General features: G+C 55.2%; 1 protein-coding gene across 1 annotated transcript in view; it reads left to right on the top strand.

The window, feature by feature from the left end:
- The first annotated feature begins 5423 nt into the window (after nucleotides 1-5423).
- The window catches only part of FLT4 (fms related tyrosine kinase 4), a 45865-nt gene continuing 36093 nt past the window's right edge, over nucleotides 5424-15195 (top strand). The window contains exon 1 of the mRNA XM_021940085.2: nucleotides 5424-5553. Within this exon, the coding sequence (XP_021795777.2) occupies nucleotides 5496-5553 (58 nt within the window). The 5' untranslated portion in view covers nucleotides 5424-5495. The remainder of the gene's footprint in view (nucleotides 5554-15195) is intronic.

Genomic DNA, 15195 nt, shown 5'->3' with positions numbered 1-15195 from the left:
TACTAAGAGGGAAGTTTGTAACAATAAGCTTCTACATAAAAACAAAATAGAAAGATTTCAGATAAACAACCTAACAGTACACCTCAAAATAACAAGAACAAACCAGACCCAAAATTAGTAAAAAGGAAAGACATAATAAAGATCAGAGCAGAAATAAACAAAATGGAGATAATTTTTTAGAAGATCAATGAAACAAAAAGTTTCTTTTTCACAAGATAAATGAAACTGACAAACCATTAGCTAGACTAATTTAAAAAATATGGAGGAGGCTGGGCACAGTGGCTCATGCCTGTAATCCCAACACTTTGGGAGGCCAAAGCGGGCAAATTACCTGAGGTCGGGAGTTCAAGACCAGCCTGACCAACATGGTGAAACTCCATCTCTACAAAAAATACAAAATTAGCCGGATGTGGTGCCGCATGCCTGTAATCCCAGCTACTCAGGAGGCTGAGGCATGAGAATCACTTGAACCCGGGAGCCAGAGGTTGCGGTGAGCCGAGATCGCACCATTGCACTCCAGCCTGGGCAACAAGAGCGAAACTCTGTCTCAAAAAAAATAATAATAAAAAATAAAATAAAATTTACGCTCTTTCAGTCCTTCCACGTTCCTCTGCCTGCTTTGTTCTAGCCACACTGGCAGTTGATTAGATGGGGGCCACCCACACTGAGGGTGGGTCTGCCTCTCCCAGTTCACTCACTCAGATGTTAATCTCCTTTGACATTTGGCAACATCCTCACAGACACACCAGGAACAACACTTTGCATCCTTCAATCCAACCAAGCTGACATTCAATATTAATCATCACATCTATTAAAAATAAAAATGAAGAGATACTTCATGTTTATACATTAAAAGAAAGTTGATTTGCCCCAAATTGGTCATCGATTAATTGTAACTCTAATCAAAATCCCAGCATATCATACATGTGTGGAAACTGATTAAAAATAAGTCTAAAATTTAAATGAAAATTCAACTTGTGAAAAATTGCAAAGTCACTTTTGAGGAACAGGTTGGAAGGACTTACACTTCCAGATATGTAGATTTTTATATAACTAAAGTAATGAAGATATGGTAGTATTGAAACCAATTCAATAGTCCCATAGATAGTTGGTTTTTTTTTTTTTTTGGATAAATATATAAATGGATGCTTCTGGTCTTAAAGCTCGAGCCTTACATTTGTTTTAGCTGAGTTCCTTCCTCAGGAAACAATCCTCAGTCTTCTCAAAAAAAAAGTATTAAAGAACTGAAAATCACCAGATCCCCACATCCAGACAATGAGATGCTAGACCCTTCATTCATCATGATTGCTTCCTTGCCCCTCTTTAGTTTGTTTTGTTACACATTGTGTCATTTCTTCCTTGCTATATAAACCCCTAGTTTTAGGTGGTCGGGGAGATGGATTTGTCAGCCACAGCACCTGATTAAAACGTTCCTCCTTGACAATATACTTGTCTCCTCTGTCACTGGCTTTCTGTGTGGTGGGTGGCCAGACCTAGACTGAACCTCTGATGTTTTGGTGACAGTATCAGTACAAAAATAGGCAAAGCCCAGAAAATGAGCCATCAGTGTAGATCGTTAATTTATGACTGAGGTGGAACTAGAGAAAAGAGTAGAAAGAATGACCTTCTCATAATGGTCATGGGACAGCAAGATATCCCATGGGGTGAAAGACAGAAACTCGACACATACTCCTACTTCACCCTACACAGAAAAGGCAATTACTGGGCCCATAGGTCTAAATATGAAAGAAAAAAAATAAAATTTATAAATGATAAAAAGTAAATATCTTCATGACATCAAGATAGAGAATGGTTTCTTTAAACGAACACAAGGTCGGGCACGATGGCTCACGCCTATAATCACAGCACTTTGGGAGGCTGAGGAGGGCAGATTACCTGAGGTCAGGAGTTCAAGATCAGCCTAGCCAACATGACGAAACCCCATCTCTACTAAAAATACAAAATTTAGCCGGGCGTGGTGGCACACACCTGTAATCCCAGCTACTCGGGAGTCTGAGGCAGACATAATGAATGTAAAATCAATATTAGTATCTTTCAGTGGGGCGTGGTGGCTCACCCCTGTAATCCCAGCACTTTGGGAGGTGGAGGTGGGCGGATCACCTGAGGTCAGGAGTTTGAGACCAGCCTGGCCAACATGGTGAAACCCCGTCTCTACTAAAAATACAAAAATTAGCTGGGTGTGGCGGCGGGCACCTGTAATCCCAGCTACTCCAGAGGCTGAGGCAGGAGAATTGTTTGAACCCGGGAGGAGGAAGTTGCAGCGAGCCAGGATGGCACCATTGCACTCCAACCTGGGAACAGAGTGAGGCTCTGTTTCAAAAAAAAAAAAAAAGGCTAATGAAACCACAATGAGATGCCAATGCAAACTGACTAGAATGGCCACATTTTAAAAACCAAACCTGAAATACTGTGGGTAAAGGTGTGCAGCAATGGTAACTACTTACACTGCTAGGAACATGCAAAATAGTACAAATAACTTGAAAAACTACTTGGCACTGGCTACCAAAGCTGAAGACAGCATATGTACACCAGGAAACATATACAAGAGTGTTGTGGCAAAAGTTGGAAACTAGTAACCACTCAAACTTCCATTAATAGTAGATGGACAGGCCGGGCGCATTGGCTGACACCTATGATCCCAGCACTCTGGGAGGCTGAGGTGGGTGGATCACGAGGTCAGGAGATCGACACCATCCTGGCTAACACAGTAAAATCCCGTCTCTACTAAATATACAAAAAAATTAGCCAGGGGTGGCGGTGGGCACCTGTAGTCCCAGCTACTCAGGTGCTACTCGGGAGGCTGAGGCAGGAGAATGGCATGAATCCGGGAGGCGGAGCTTTCAGTGAGCCGAGATCTCGCCACTGCACTCCAGCCTGGGCAACGAGCGAGACTCCATCTCAAAAAAAAAAAAAAAAAAAAGTAGATGGACAAATTGTGGTGTATCATACTGTGGAAAACTATGAAGTTACAAAAATGAGCAAAATATAGCTTATCATATCAATATAGATGAATCCCACTAATGGTGTTGAGCAAAAGAATATCAATGGTACGAATGCATTGAGATAAAGTGAAAAAAAAAAAAAAAACATGCAAAATGTGAGCTGAACAGTAGGGACACATAAACACACAGACAGGAGTAATAGACACTGGAGACTCCAAAAGCAGAGAGGGAGGGAAAGGGGCAAGGGCTGAAAAATCATCTTTTGGGTAGAGTGTCCACTGTTCAGGTGATGGGTGCACTAAAAGCTCAGACTTCACCTGTACACAATATATGAATTAAGAAGTCTGCACTTATGTCCTCTAAGTAAATTTTAAAATGTTAAAAGCATATTCTGGCCAGATGCGGCAGCTCATGCCTGTCATCCCAGCACTCTGGGAGGCTGAGGCAGGCAGATCACTTGAGCCCAGGAGTTCGAGACCAGCTTGGGCAACATGGCGAATACCCATCTATGCAAAAAATTCATGGGGCATGGTGGCGCACACCTGTGGTCCCAGCTACTTGGGAGGCTGAGGTGGGAGGATCATTTGAGCCTGGTGGGGGGTTCAAGGCTGCAGTGAGCAGAGATCATACCACTGCACTCCAGCCTGGGTGACAAAGTGAGACCCTGTCTTTAAAAAAAAAAAAAAAAAAGTATATTCTGGGCCAGACACAGTGGTTCATGTCTATAATCCCAGCACTTTGGGAGGCTGAGGTGGGCGGATCACGAGGTCACAAGTTCGAGACCAGCCTGGCCAACATGGTTAAACCCCCATCTCTACTAAAAATACAAAAATTAGCCGGGTGTGGTGGCAGGTTCCTGTAATCCCAGCTACTCAGGAGGCTGAGGTGGGAGAATCTTCTGACCCCCAGAGGCAGAGGTTGCAGTGAAGTGAGATTGTCCCACTGCACTCCAGCCTGGGCAGCAAGAGAGAGACTTTGTCTGAGGGGGAAAAAAAAAGTATATTCTGAAAAGAAAAAAAAAGCAAAACATATATTTTGGTGATAAAATGATAAAGAAAAGCAGGGAAATGATAATGCCAGGGTAGTGGCCATGTTTGGGGGTTAGTGAGAGGTCTGTGATGGGTGGTGAGGGGATGTGGGGATGTCATTCTATGTCCCTTGGCCTGGAGAATGGAAACGCAGATGTTTGCTGCTTTAAAATTCAGGTTTATAATATGCTGATATATTATGTACTTTCCATAAGTGTGTTACATCTCATAATAAATCTTTCAAAGCTAAAAAAAATCAATTTATGATTGATAAATACCTAACTTCATGTATCATTTGGTTACCTAGTTTCCCCAACCTTATTTATTAAATTTTCTAAACTATCCTCACTGGTTTGCGATTCCAGCTTAATAATATAGCCAATTCTTACCTGGGTTTGAGAGAGCTAGTAGTGGTTATCGAAAATCTACTCTTGCTTTTTGGCGAGGATGAACGGGCTTTGGGGGGCGGGGTGGGGGGATGGAAAATGTGAATGAAACGAAAAGCAGGGAGGGAGGATGAGACAGTCATGGTCATGGGCTTTATTATTAAACAGGAAAAATCTAGAGACAAACTGAAAAGAGAACGGAAGTCTGTGAGAGGGTTGCCAAGTCAGAAAGCAAAAGCAAGTGTCGCTTTATTTAAAAGGTGGGGGCGGGTCCTGATTGAGCTGAGAACAAAACATTTGGGGGGGTTCTAAAGCTTGGAGGCCAGGCCTGCAGGGTGGGGGTCGGTTATCCCGGGTGTCCCGCTCAAGGGTGCAGCTTCCATCGGCACTGTCCATCGCCACTGTGCAGGTAGTTAAAGACTGCTGGACGGGTTTTGTTTGCTTTTTTTTTTTGTTTTTTTGAGGCGGAGTCTTGCTCTGGCTCCCAGACTGGAGTGCAGTGGCTCGATCTCGGCTCACTGCAACCTCCTTCTCCCGGGTTCAAGCGATTCTCCTGCCTCAGTCCCCCGAGTAGCTGGGATTACAGGCGCGCACAACCAAGCTCGGCTTATTATTTTATTTATTTATTTGTTTATTTTTGAGACTGGGTTTCCCTATGTTGCCCAGGCTGGCGCCAATATTTTCAAAGATTTAACATACTGCTATTTTTACATGCACTGCTTTTTTGCTTACTCTGGATTTTATCGATGGAAAGAAAGGACAGAAAAGGGCGCGTGCCGCATTTTGTGCCCCTTGCCCACCAGGCTCCATTCCCTCCGGAGCGCACACCGAGGCCGTCTGCGTTACCCGCGTCCCCGCGCCCGGAGCCGCCCAGGAGGGGGCCCGGACCCCGCGGTGCAGAGCGCGCACTGCTCGGGTGGATGCACCGGACGCCCCGCGGCGGCCTGGGAGGGACCGGGGGGAAGGGGGGGCGCGGGGGCGGCCTGAATCCCTGGCCCGCCTCCCCGGGCCCCCGCCCCGCCCCGCCCCGCCCCGCCCCGGGCCAGCCTGCGCCCGCGACGACACTTTCAGCCCCGAGCCGCGGCCGCTCAGGTCGGACCCACGCGCAGCGGCCGGAGATGCAGCGGGGCGCCGCGCTGTGCCTGCGACTGGGGCTCTGCCTGGGGCTCCTAGACGGTGAGCGCGGGGCCGCCGGGGAGGAGGCCGGCCGGGGAGGGGGACCGCGCACCTGGGGCGGGCGCTGAGACCGCTCCGACGGGGACGGGCGGGGGACACGGTGGCCCCGGAGCGCGGACGCCTGAGGGAGCACGGCGCTCGGGGCCCGGGACCTCGGGATGAGGAAAGGGCGGGCGGGGACTGCAGCCGGGTCAGGGCCAGGGCGGCCGGGCCGCGCCTCGGCGCAGGGTTCGCCCTCCCGGCCCCGAATCGGCTTCTCGGTGGGTGGCTCCGGGTCCTCCAGCCGGGCCCCGTCGGGCTGCGCGCTGAGCCTGGATCCTTCGTGCCCTTCCTCGCTTCCCCGCGAGGTCTCTGCGCCGCGCCGCTGGCCCGACCCACGCGCACCGGAGATCCCGGCCATCCCGGCCCCAGACCGGGTGCGCACTTCCCGACGCCCGACGTCTCCGCTCGCGGGCGGTCCCCCAGAGGGCGCTCGAGCCGGGCTTCCACCTCCCGCGGCCGGGGCTGCAGCGCAGGGGCCGGGACTCGCGTGCGCAGGAGGCAGACAGGTGCAGGTGCAGGTGCAGGTGCAGGTGCAGGTGCGCGCTGGGACCTCAGAGGAATCTTAAGGAGGCGAATCGGGGGCTGTCAGCGCGGCAGAAGGGGCGGAAGGCCAGGGGTCCCCGGATTTGAGGGGACAGGGGCCTTGAAGGCCGGCTGAGGAGCAGAGGGCCCCGCGGGAGGGTCCCCTGCCCAGGAGAGGCGGGGTTCGGTTTGTGTTGGGAATGTGGCTCTGGCGGGGAGGGACCCAGACCTGAGGCGGAGGCGGAGGGGTTGGAGAGAGGGATTGGGGGGGATGAGGGAGGGGCAGAGGGAGTGGATGGAGATGTCAGGATAGGGAGTGGATGGCGATGTCAGGGAGGAAGCTGGGAAGATGAGCTGGGAGTCCACACGGAGCTGGTGTCCCTGGAAATCAAAGGGTGGAAGGGCGGGGTCAGGGGTTCCAGTGTCTGAAAGGGGAGTGCCGGGAGCCCTGAAGCCAGCGATGGGGACCTCAACATTTCTGCACACCATAGGAATTAAATACTGGCTTTACATGCTTGTAATTCTCACAGGGAGTGTCAGACTCATTTTACACATGGAGAAGCTTAGAGCAAGGACATGTGTCACTTCCCCAAGATCCCCAGGAGGCCCAAAGGAAGCCTGACAAAGCCTGCCTTCTGCCCACCACCTGTATGTCCACTGGCTGAAGGGCAGAGGCCAGGAGAGGGGACAGGTCTGGCTCAACCAGGGGAGGAGGGAGGAGAACATCTGTCTGGGCCCCTGAGTCGGGCAGGTCAGATCAGGGCGCTGCCCTTGGCCCTCCTGGACCCAGCCCAGGACCAGGCTCTCACAGGTGCTCAGGATGTATTTGTGAGTGGCTGTTAGAGCTTGGTTGGACTGCAGGGCTGTAGAATGGGAGACACTTAACCAAGAGGAGACATGGGATGGGCACCTGAGTGCAGTGTCTGAGGCTGAGCTGAGGAGCTGGAGAGGAAGCAGAGAGACCCAGGAGGGGACCCTGGAGGAGGGGTCCAGAGGCAAGGGGGCTTCCAGGGAACATTCTGCAGGTCTGAGGAGAACCAGGAGAGGCCAGTGTCCTGTGCTCCCGGCTGGAGCACGGCGGGATGTGGGGTGAAGGGTGATGAGGCCATTTTCTGCAGTAGGTGCAGTGACTTAGCGACCCAGTTATGAAGAGGAGAGAGGGCGTAAGTGGGGGCCCCATGGAGAGGGGTGTCCTGGGCTGGACCTGGGTTTGGCTGGTGGGGAGATGGCAATAGAGACTGAGGTCATCCCTCCCTGAGCCCTGCACCTTGCTCTATCCCTTGCTAGGCTGAAGACCCCGGGAGCCCCCAGCTTGATGGGGGATGCCATGGCGGGAGCACAAGCCCTCAGCTGCAGTCGGGTGTCAGGGCAGCTGCAGTGGGAGCAGGCTGGAAGCCTGAGCACCCTGAAGCTGACCCCTTAAACGTGTGCTGTTGGTCATAGAACCGGACTTGTCCTGCCTCCCCCGTAAAGTCATTTCTGTGTGACCTGGGCCCCCTCCTTTCCCCTCCTTGCACCTCAGTTTCCCCAAGCATAACCATGGCATACGCTGGCAAGCACCGGGGTTGTGTGGGTTGTGTGTGCTTGGGCTGGACTCCAAGACCCAGTTTCCTACTTCAGTTCCACAGTCTTGCCCTAGTGGAGAGGGTAGGTCGCAGATGTCTCTCGGGGCTTCATCTAGAGAGAGGCCATTGGCACCTCTGCACTGTGGCTGCCAGCTTAGGGACATGCCAGAGCAGGGTCTGCTGGGCATCTGGAGTGGCCTGGTCTCGGGACGTTTGCCCTTGCTGTGAGCTGAGTCACACAGGCCCAGGACTGGACAGATGTGTGGCCCAGGGATGTAAGTCAGTGCAGGCAGGATGTGGGGACCAGGCCCCCTTTACTTGTGCCTGGGGACCTTCTGCTGCAGCTCAAGGCTCTGAGGACTCGAATGCGGGTGCTGTTCCCTCCTCCACCAGGCCTGTGGCACAGAGCCAGTGTAGCTAAAGGGGTCCTGTGCCCTCCCAGAGCGGCCCCACGTGGCTGGGCCCAGACAGGGTGTGAGGTGTGATGTGTGGTCTGTCTGGCGAAGTCTCCACCGTGACCCCCAGCAGTGGCACCCCGACCCAGGGAAGCACCCCGACCCAGGGAAGCAGCCTGCAGTTCTATGCAAGACCCCAGCATAGTGCCTGTTCAGGGTGGCCCAGGGAGGACGTGGACCTGGCCCCATCCCGCAGGGGTTTCCTGTGCCTTGCAGGGACACAGACATGCCATCAGACGTCTATCGCCCAGGGATGAAAGTGTTCAGGGGCCCTGGTGAGGCCCAGCTGGTGGCTGTAAGCTGCACAGGAAGGCAGTGTCGCTTCCAGCTAAGGCTTCCTGGTGGGGTCTCCAGAACTCTAGGACAGGGAATTCCAAACAGGGCAAAGAACCCCGTGAAGGCTCAGAGGCAGGCAAGTCCAGATGGTGAATGTGGCTTAGTGAGTCGTCCAGTGAGGCTAGAGTCTGGGAGGAGTGGATGGGAGGTGGGGGAGACGAGGCTGGAGACGGGGCAGCGCCAGCAGCAAGGAGGCTGGTGTCCAGGGGAGACAGGAACTGCAAGTGGATAACCCAGGGGATAAACTGGGGTGGAGGCAGGTAGCAGCTGGGGATGGTGGGGACAGAGGAAGTCTCAGGTCTCTGGCTTCAAGGATAGTTTATCAAAGGGAGACCCTGGAAGAGGAGCGGGGCCTCGGGGTGGAGGTGTCCAGTGGGATTTCCTGGGAGGCCTCAGCTGCTGCAGCCAGCCAGATAAGGAAGGAGGAAAGTTGGGAGCACTTGAGTGTGATGGGGCAGAGGGGAATGGGGGAACCCAGGGAAATTAAGTGAAGTCAGCTGCAAGGGGAGGTTCTTCTCTGTGTCTGGCTCACTCCCCTCCTGCTGTCTTTTGGGTATTTTCCTCCACAGGGCAGTTTTCTCTCCGCCAAGGAGTAGCCTGTGCCCCACGTTCCTCTGAGATGCCGCTCAGAGTTGGGGGTGGGCAGGGAGAGGGGTCTGGAGAGCCTCTCACACCCCCTAGACTCTCAGCAAGATTCAGTCAATGTGTCCAGCTGGAGCCGGGGATTCCTGAGTTTCGATCCTTTTCAGACACTGGCTTCCTCTGGAATCCGGGTTTTCCGGTCACACTGAGGAGACAAGTCTGGAGCAGGAAGGTGCGGGCATTCATTCCCGGTGGGGGAGCAGGGGCCAGCCTTGGCCAGGCTGCACGGGGCTCACCGCAGGCACACTCCCGGCCCCGTCTGAGGCCCGCAGCACCCTAGCCTGCAGCCAGGCCCGGGCAGATCCAGGTGGTGAGTCGGGGAGCCCCGCCACGTGGCCAGCGAGGTCAGCAGGGGTTCATGGGAAAGGACTTGTCGGCCACAGGAGAGGACATCCTGCTGCGTTTCCCTCTTCCTGCGGCAGGAGCTGGTGGCCCCGATTTAGCAGCACTGGGGGGCCACCTCTGCGCCAGCTGGGTTGTCTGATAACGCCGCTCGTCCTGCCGGCCAGCAAGCAGAGTCCTGACCCCACGGAAGCCAGGGAAACTGCGTGGCAAAGCGGGCTGCCCCACGGCAGTCCTGTGCTGGGAGCTCAGCATCTGCTCAGGCCCCCTCCTCCTGGTCTCCACCCCCACGGGGTACTCAGGCAGCCCATGCTCCCTGCAGGTCCAGCCCCTCTCAACCTCATCGCCACTCCCTGCTTCCAGCATCTTCCAGAAATTTGTCTCCATTCTGCCCCAAAGGGACTGCCATAAAATACAAATCTGAGCCTTCAGGCCCCCCCCCCCCCGCCACACTCACCCACAAGATAAGCACCAGCTTCTTGGGCTCGTGGTACCGGCCCTTCCTGCTGGAGTCCCAGGCCGTCCCTAGCCCCACGTCCACCCAGCCTACACTCACTGCACACACCAGCCCTGGCACCATGGCCTTTCACCCGCTCTGGACACGCCCTCTGGGAGCCTGCTGGGAACTCCAGGCAGACAGGGTGCTAACGGGCCTTCCAGGGCAGGTGAGGGCTTCGTTCCCGCTCAGTGTGCCTCTGGGAGCACAAAATTCAGACTCTCAGGTGGGTTTAAGGGAAGCCCTTATCACCACCCAGCTCAACACACTGGCCTCAAAGCTCCTCTAAATTCTACCAAATGGAGATGGATTTGTTTGAAGCAGCAAGCGTGCACACGCACACAGATGTGGAGTGTCCGGCAGCGAGCCACACCTCAGTGTGAAAAGGTTTCTCAGATTGCTTCACAGCAGGACGTATACAGGTTTTAACCTTGTCACACAGACATTATTCTTATTATTTTGGAGATTCGAAAATTAAGGCTACAAGAGTGAAACGGCTCTCTAGATAATAGATGGCTTATTTCGGGGAGGTAAAAGGTGTCTGGTATCTGGTTCCAAATAGCACAGGGGCCAAGGGGGAAAGAAGGGGCGGGAAAGAAGGGGCAGGCACACAGGCCGCTGTCCACGTTCTCCAGGGAATGCCCTAGAGGGCTGGGCAGATGGCCTCTTCAATTTCTAACCACCTCATGGCCATTTTTACTTTGCTGTCCCAGAGACTTTCCAAAGTAGCATGTCGCAGACAGTTCCCCCAGGCCCACCATTCGCCCGGCGTGCCCCTCTGTGCACAGCCTCTCCACCCTCCCGGTACCCTGTGCCCTCTTCCCCCTCACCCCCACACCTGCCCACACATCCTATGGTGTCTTTTTGTCCCTTGGATCCTCAAAGTCAGCCACGGGTAAATTGCTGACCAAGTCCAATGCTGGGAATGCCACTGCGAAAAGACAAACAGAAGCCCTTGTCTTGAAGTAACATGGTGAAACCCCGTCTCTACTAAAAATACAAAAAATTAGCCGGGCACGGTGGCGGCGCCTGTAGTCCCAGCTACTCGGGAGGCTGAGGCAGGAGAACGGCGTGAACCCGGGAGGCGGAGCTTGCAGTGAGCCGAGATGGCGCCACTGCACTCCAGCCTGGGTGACAGAGCGAGACTCCATCTCAAAAAAAAAAAAAAAAAAAAAAGAGTTTGAGAGCCTGGCCAACATGGTGAAACCCTGTCTCTACTAAAAACAGAAAAATTAGCTGGGTGTGGTGGCAGGCGCCTGTAATCCCATCTACTCGGGAGGCTGAGGCAGGAGAACTGTTTGAACCCGGGAGGCCGAGGTTTCAGTGAGCCGAGATCGTGCCACTGCACTCCAACCTGGGCAATAGGGCAAGACTCCATCTCAAAAAAAATAAATAAATAAAAAGAAAGAAAGAACTGTTAAAAGTGGTAATGAGCCAGCAGAACTATGGAAAAGTCCATGGAACTATGGAAAAGTGCAGGAGTCCTGGGTGGGGAGCCTCAGTGTGAGATGCTGAAGCAGCACAGGAGCTCAGACGTCAGAGGTAGGGAGGGACTGTTCCAGATCTATGGCACATGGAGGTCTGGAGCCACACTGGGTGGGTGGCAAGGAGGCAAAGGAGGCGCCAGATTCTGCCCATAAGCAGCAGAGAGGGATGGTTTTAGGCAGGAGAGGGACTTGTGTTCTGGAAAGATCTTTTGACCTCTGAGCAAGGACTGGGCCAGTGGGGAGACACTGGTACTGCGATCTGGGGAGAGCCGTTGAGGCTGGCCAGCAGTGGGGTGGGGAGGAGGGAGAGTGGAGCGACAGCAGCCCTGGAATGCCCGGGAGGGGCTCTGCGGCCAGAAGGCGTCCATACCAAGGTGTGGTCAGGATGGCGAGGAGAGGTGGGGGCAGGGGCCTGGCACTCCCAGCCACCCCACCCGTGGTGCCCTCCTCCTGGGCCAGCAAGCTCCTACTCAGTCTGCAGAGCCCATTTCAGCTCAGAATGGAGGCAACTTGGTGGCTAGTTGGCTGTGGGGGATGAGCGAGGTCAGGAATGTCTGGTGGGTGAGCATCACTCTGACAGCCAACCTAGTGGGAGGGAGAGCGGCGTTTCCAGCACTGATGGAAGAGATGATTACATTTTGTAAAATGCAGAAATGCAAAGTATAGACATCTGTAGGACAAACAGTAGCTTCCCATAGTCCTGTCTTCCCAAGACAATCTTTTAATGGTCATGTATTTTGGAGCACATTAGCCTCTGTGTACTAGCTTCCTATCTGGACAGTGGCAATATGGAGGCTGCTGCAGGCAGGGGTGTGAAGGCGTGTGGAATGCACACGTGCGTAGGGCTGTGTGCACACGGACAGTGCTCAGTGCCTGCTGTTATTGTTGTGGCAGGAGGTATTGGGAAAGCAGACTTTGGAGAATTTGCCATCGGTGTATGGATACTCTTTATCATTACTGTGTGGGTGCCTCCTTCTCCACATTCTTGCCAGCGCTGGGAATTCTCTTTTTTTGTGGTACTTGCTCCTCTGGCAGGTGCACAGTTGTGAGCTCCGTGCCTCCAGTCATCCTCCCCAGTGCTGGATGTGGGCTGGGCTCGAGGGCTGGGTCCTCCAGGACTGGAGCCCAGGAGAGCTGTCAGGGAGGGTGGGAGCACAGAGTGGGGTTGAAGCCCCCTGGTGTGCCACCATGGAGAGAGAGAGTAAATCCAGCAAGCAGGACAGAGGCCCGAGGCCGGCTGGGGACCTGGGTCTGCTTCCACGGCCTCATCACCCTCACCATGCTCCATCTGCTCCATCTACTTGAGGACCCGAAGTCACGGGCACTCTGGCCTGTGTGCCCTCCTCCTGGGCCAGCAAGCTACAATGCCCCTTTCAACTTCCATGAATCCCCTCCCACCAGCGAGGCTTGCCCCCCTTGCTCTGAAGACAACACAGGGTCAGAGTGAAACAGCAGCTGTAGCAAACCAATCATTCAGGAGGCAGGTGAGAGCAGAGGGATCCGTGTGCATGAACCAGAGACAGCCTATTCTTTCTTTCTTTTTTTTTTTTTTTTTTGAGACGGAGTCCCGCTCAGTCGCCCAGGCTGGAGTGCAGTAGCACGATCTCGGCTCACTGCAAGCTCTGCCTCCAGGGTTCACGCCATTCTCCTGCCTCAGCCTCCCGAGTAGCTGGGACTACAGGTGCCCGCCACCACGCCCAGCTAATTTTTGTATTTTTAGTAGAGATGGGGTTTCACCATGTTGGCCAGAATGGTCTCAATCTCTTAACCTCGTGATCCGCCCGCCTTGGCCTCCCAAAGTGCTGGGATTACAGGCGTGAGCCACGCGCCCGGCCGACAGTTTATTCTTACCCATGTTGTTTGTGGTCTGTAGCTCCCAGTGATGTTGGGGCCGATGCATCTCTCGCAAGTGGGAAAACTGGGGCTTGGAGAGAGGAAATGATTTGCCCGAGACCATACAGCAGACGGCAGAAGTGTGGGGTGCCCAACCCGGCGTGTGGGCTCAGCTCTCAGGCCTGCAGGATGTGCAGTGAGGACCGACAGCCCCTTCAGCTCTGGAGGCACAGGGGCTACTGGCCAGGTTAGCGGGGGCCACCAGACAGGACACTCCTGCTGCCTCCCCCCAGGTCTCTGCAGAGGCCTGGCCCCAGGAGTGAAGAAAGAAGGTTCAGGTGACCCTCTCTGCCCAGCCCCAGCTCAGCCAGCAGCTCCGTTGCTCCCCACCAGCTCCCTCCACTCTGCAGCCTGGCTTCTGGCTGCCTTGTCCTGCTGAACTCAGCTGCCCAGAGAGTGTGTGTCCAGCCGGCAGGCCTGCCACATAGCCCCTGTCTTCCCAAGCACCCCAGGGAGAGGGAGAAGTGGGGCCGGGCCCAGGGTGGCCACAGCAGGGCCATGCTCTCTGCCAATGCAGAGGGGCCCCAAGCTCATGGATAATCCCAGTGCCATCCTTGTGCCGGCTGTGCTGGGCCTGGGGACAGAGCCATGGGCTGATGACACCCCAGCCCAAGAGCCGCTTGATGACACAGATCCTCCACGTGCTGTGGGTCAGGGCCAGAGTGGGGATGACATGCTCAGCTGGGGGCAGCAGGGCAAGCCTCACAGGCCCTGCAACTGGGCACAGAGGAACTGGGGCCACAGTTTGCCGGGCACAGAGGGAGAGGGAGGACAGAGGACACAGCTCAGCCAGGCAGGGAGGAGGCTGCTGGAGAGCAGGGGCCCGGGAGGCTGGCGCTCAGGGTGGTGGTTGAGAGAGATGGCAGGGCAAGAGCGGGGCAGGGCTGCAAGGATGCGGCTAGTTCTACCCTCACTCTCTCATGCCAGCCCCCTCACCTCTGCACCAGGAGCTGGGCCCAGCCATGCCCTGTGGACTCAGCCATCATTCTGAGGGCAGCTCCCAGAAACTAACTAAGGCCAGCCCTCACCCACGCTGCCCTGTAGAGAGGGCCGGGACCCTGTCCCACCAGGATGTGGCACAGCCGGCCCATCTCAGTCCCATCCTGGTGGGCCCAGAGAGGATCTGATGAGAAAACAGGGATTCTGTATGGAGCAAGGGATGCAGGACATGCAGGTGTGGAGCCGCGGGAGGGCCCAGCTCACACATCATGGGAGGAAAGCAAGGCTGGCTCTGCCAGCAGCTCTCACTGGGCTGGGCTGGGCTTTCCCTCCGTTTTCAGGAAAGAAGCTTTTGAAAAAAATGGCATCATTAGCTTAAAGGGCTTTGCCTGCAGCCAACCAGGGCGTGAAGCCAGATGGAGGCCAGGCTCCAAGGAGGGGTGTGGTGGAGGCCACTGGGGCGCAGGACCAGGCAGCCATGTGCCTCCTACGTGGGCCCTCCTGCCTGCAGGGATCTCTGAGGCTTCAGACTAGGGGCTAGGAGGAAGGCCGGGCTGGGGTCTGGCCTGAGCCTCTGCCCCCGGCCTTTGGAGGGGAGCCTGGTCCTGGGGCAGGGACCATCCTGGACTCAGCCAGACTGGGTTCCCGTATGGCTGCCTGCTTCTGTGAGGCCTGGAGCCTCAGTTTCCTCACTCGCTGACCTAGCTGTTGAGCTCTCCCTCCCAGGCTGCTGTGAGGATCCAATGAGGCAGTCGCAGTCGGCTGGCTGCCCGCCGCCTCGCTCATTGCCAGCGCCTAACCCATGGGACATTTCCCCACCCTGCCTGGCCCTCGAGGAGGGGTGCCAGCACTTCCCGGGGGGGGGGTGCAGGACCCTCCTGTGCCGCTCTCACACCCGCCACGCCTGTGGCTGACGCCAAGGC

Source organism: Papio anubis, chromosome 5 (assembly GCF_008728515.1).
Source record: "Papio anubis isolate 15944 chromosome 5, Panubis1.0, whole genome shotgun sequence".
Classification (NCBI taxonomy): Eukaryota; Metazoa; Chordata; class Mammalia; order Primates; family Cercopithecidae; genus Papio; species Papio anubis.
This window is presented reverse-complemented; position numbering and strand designations above follow the sequence as displayed.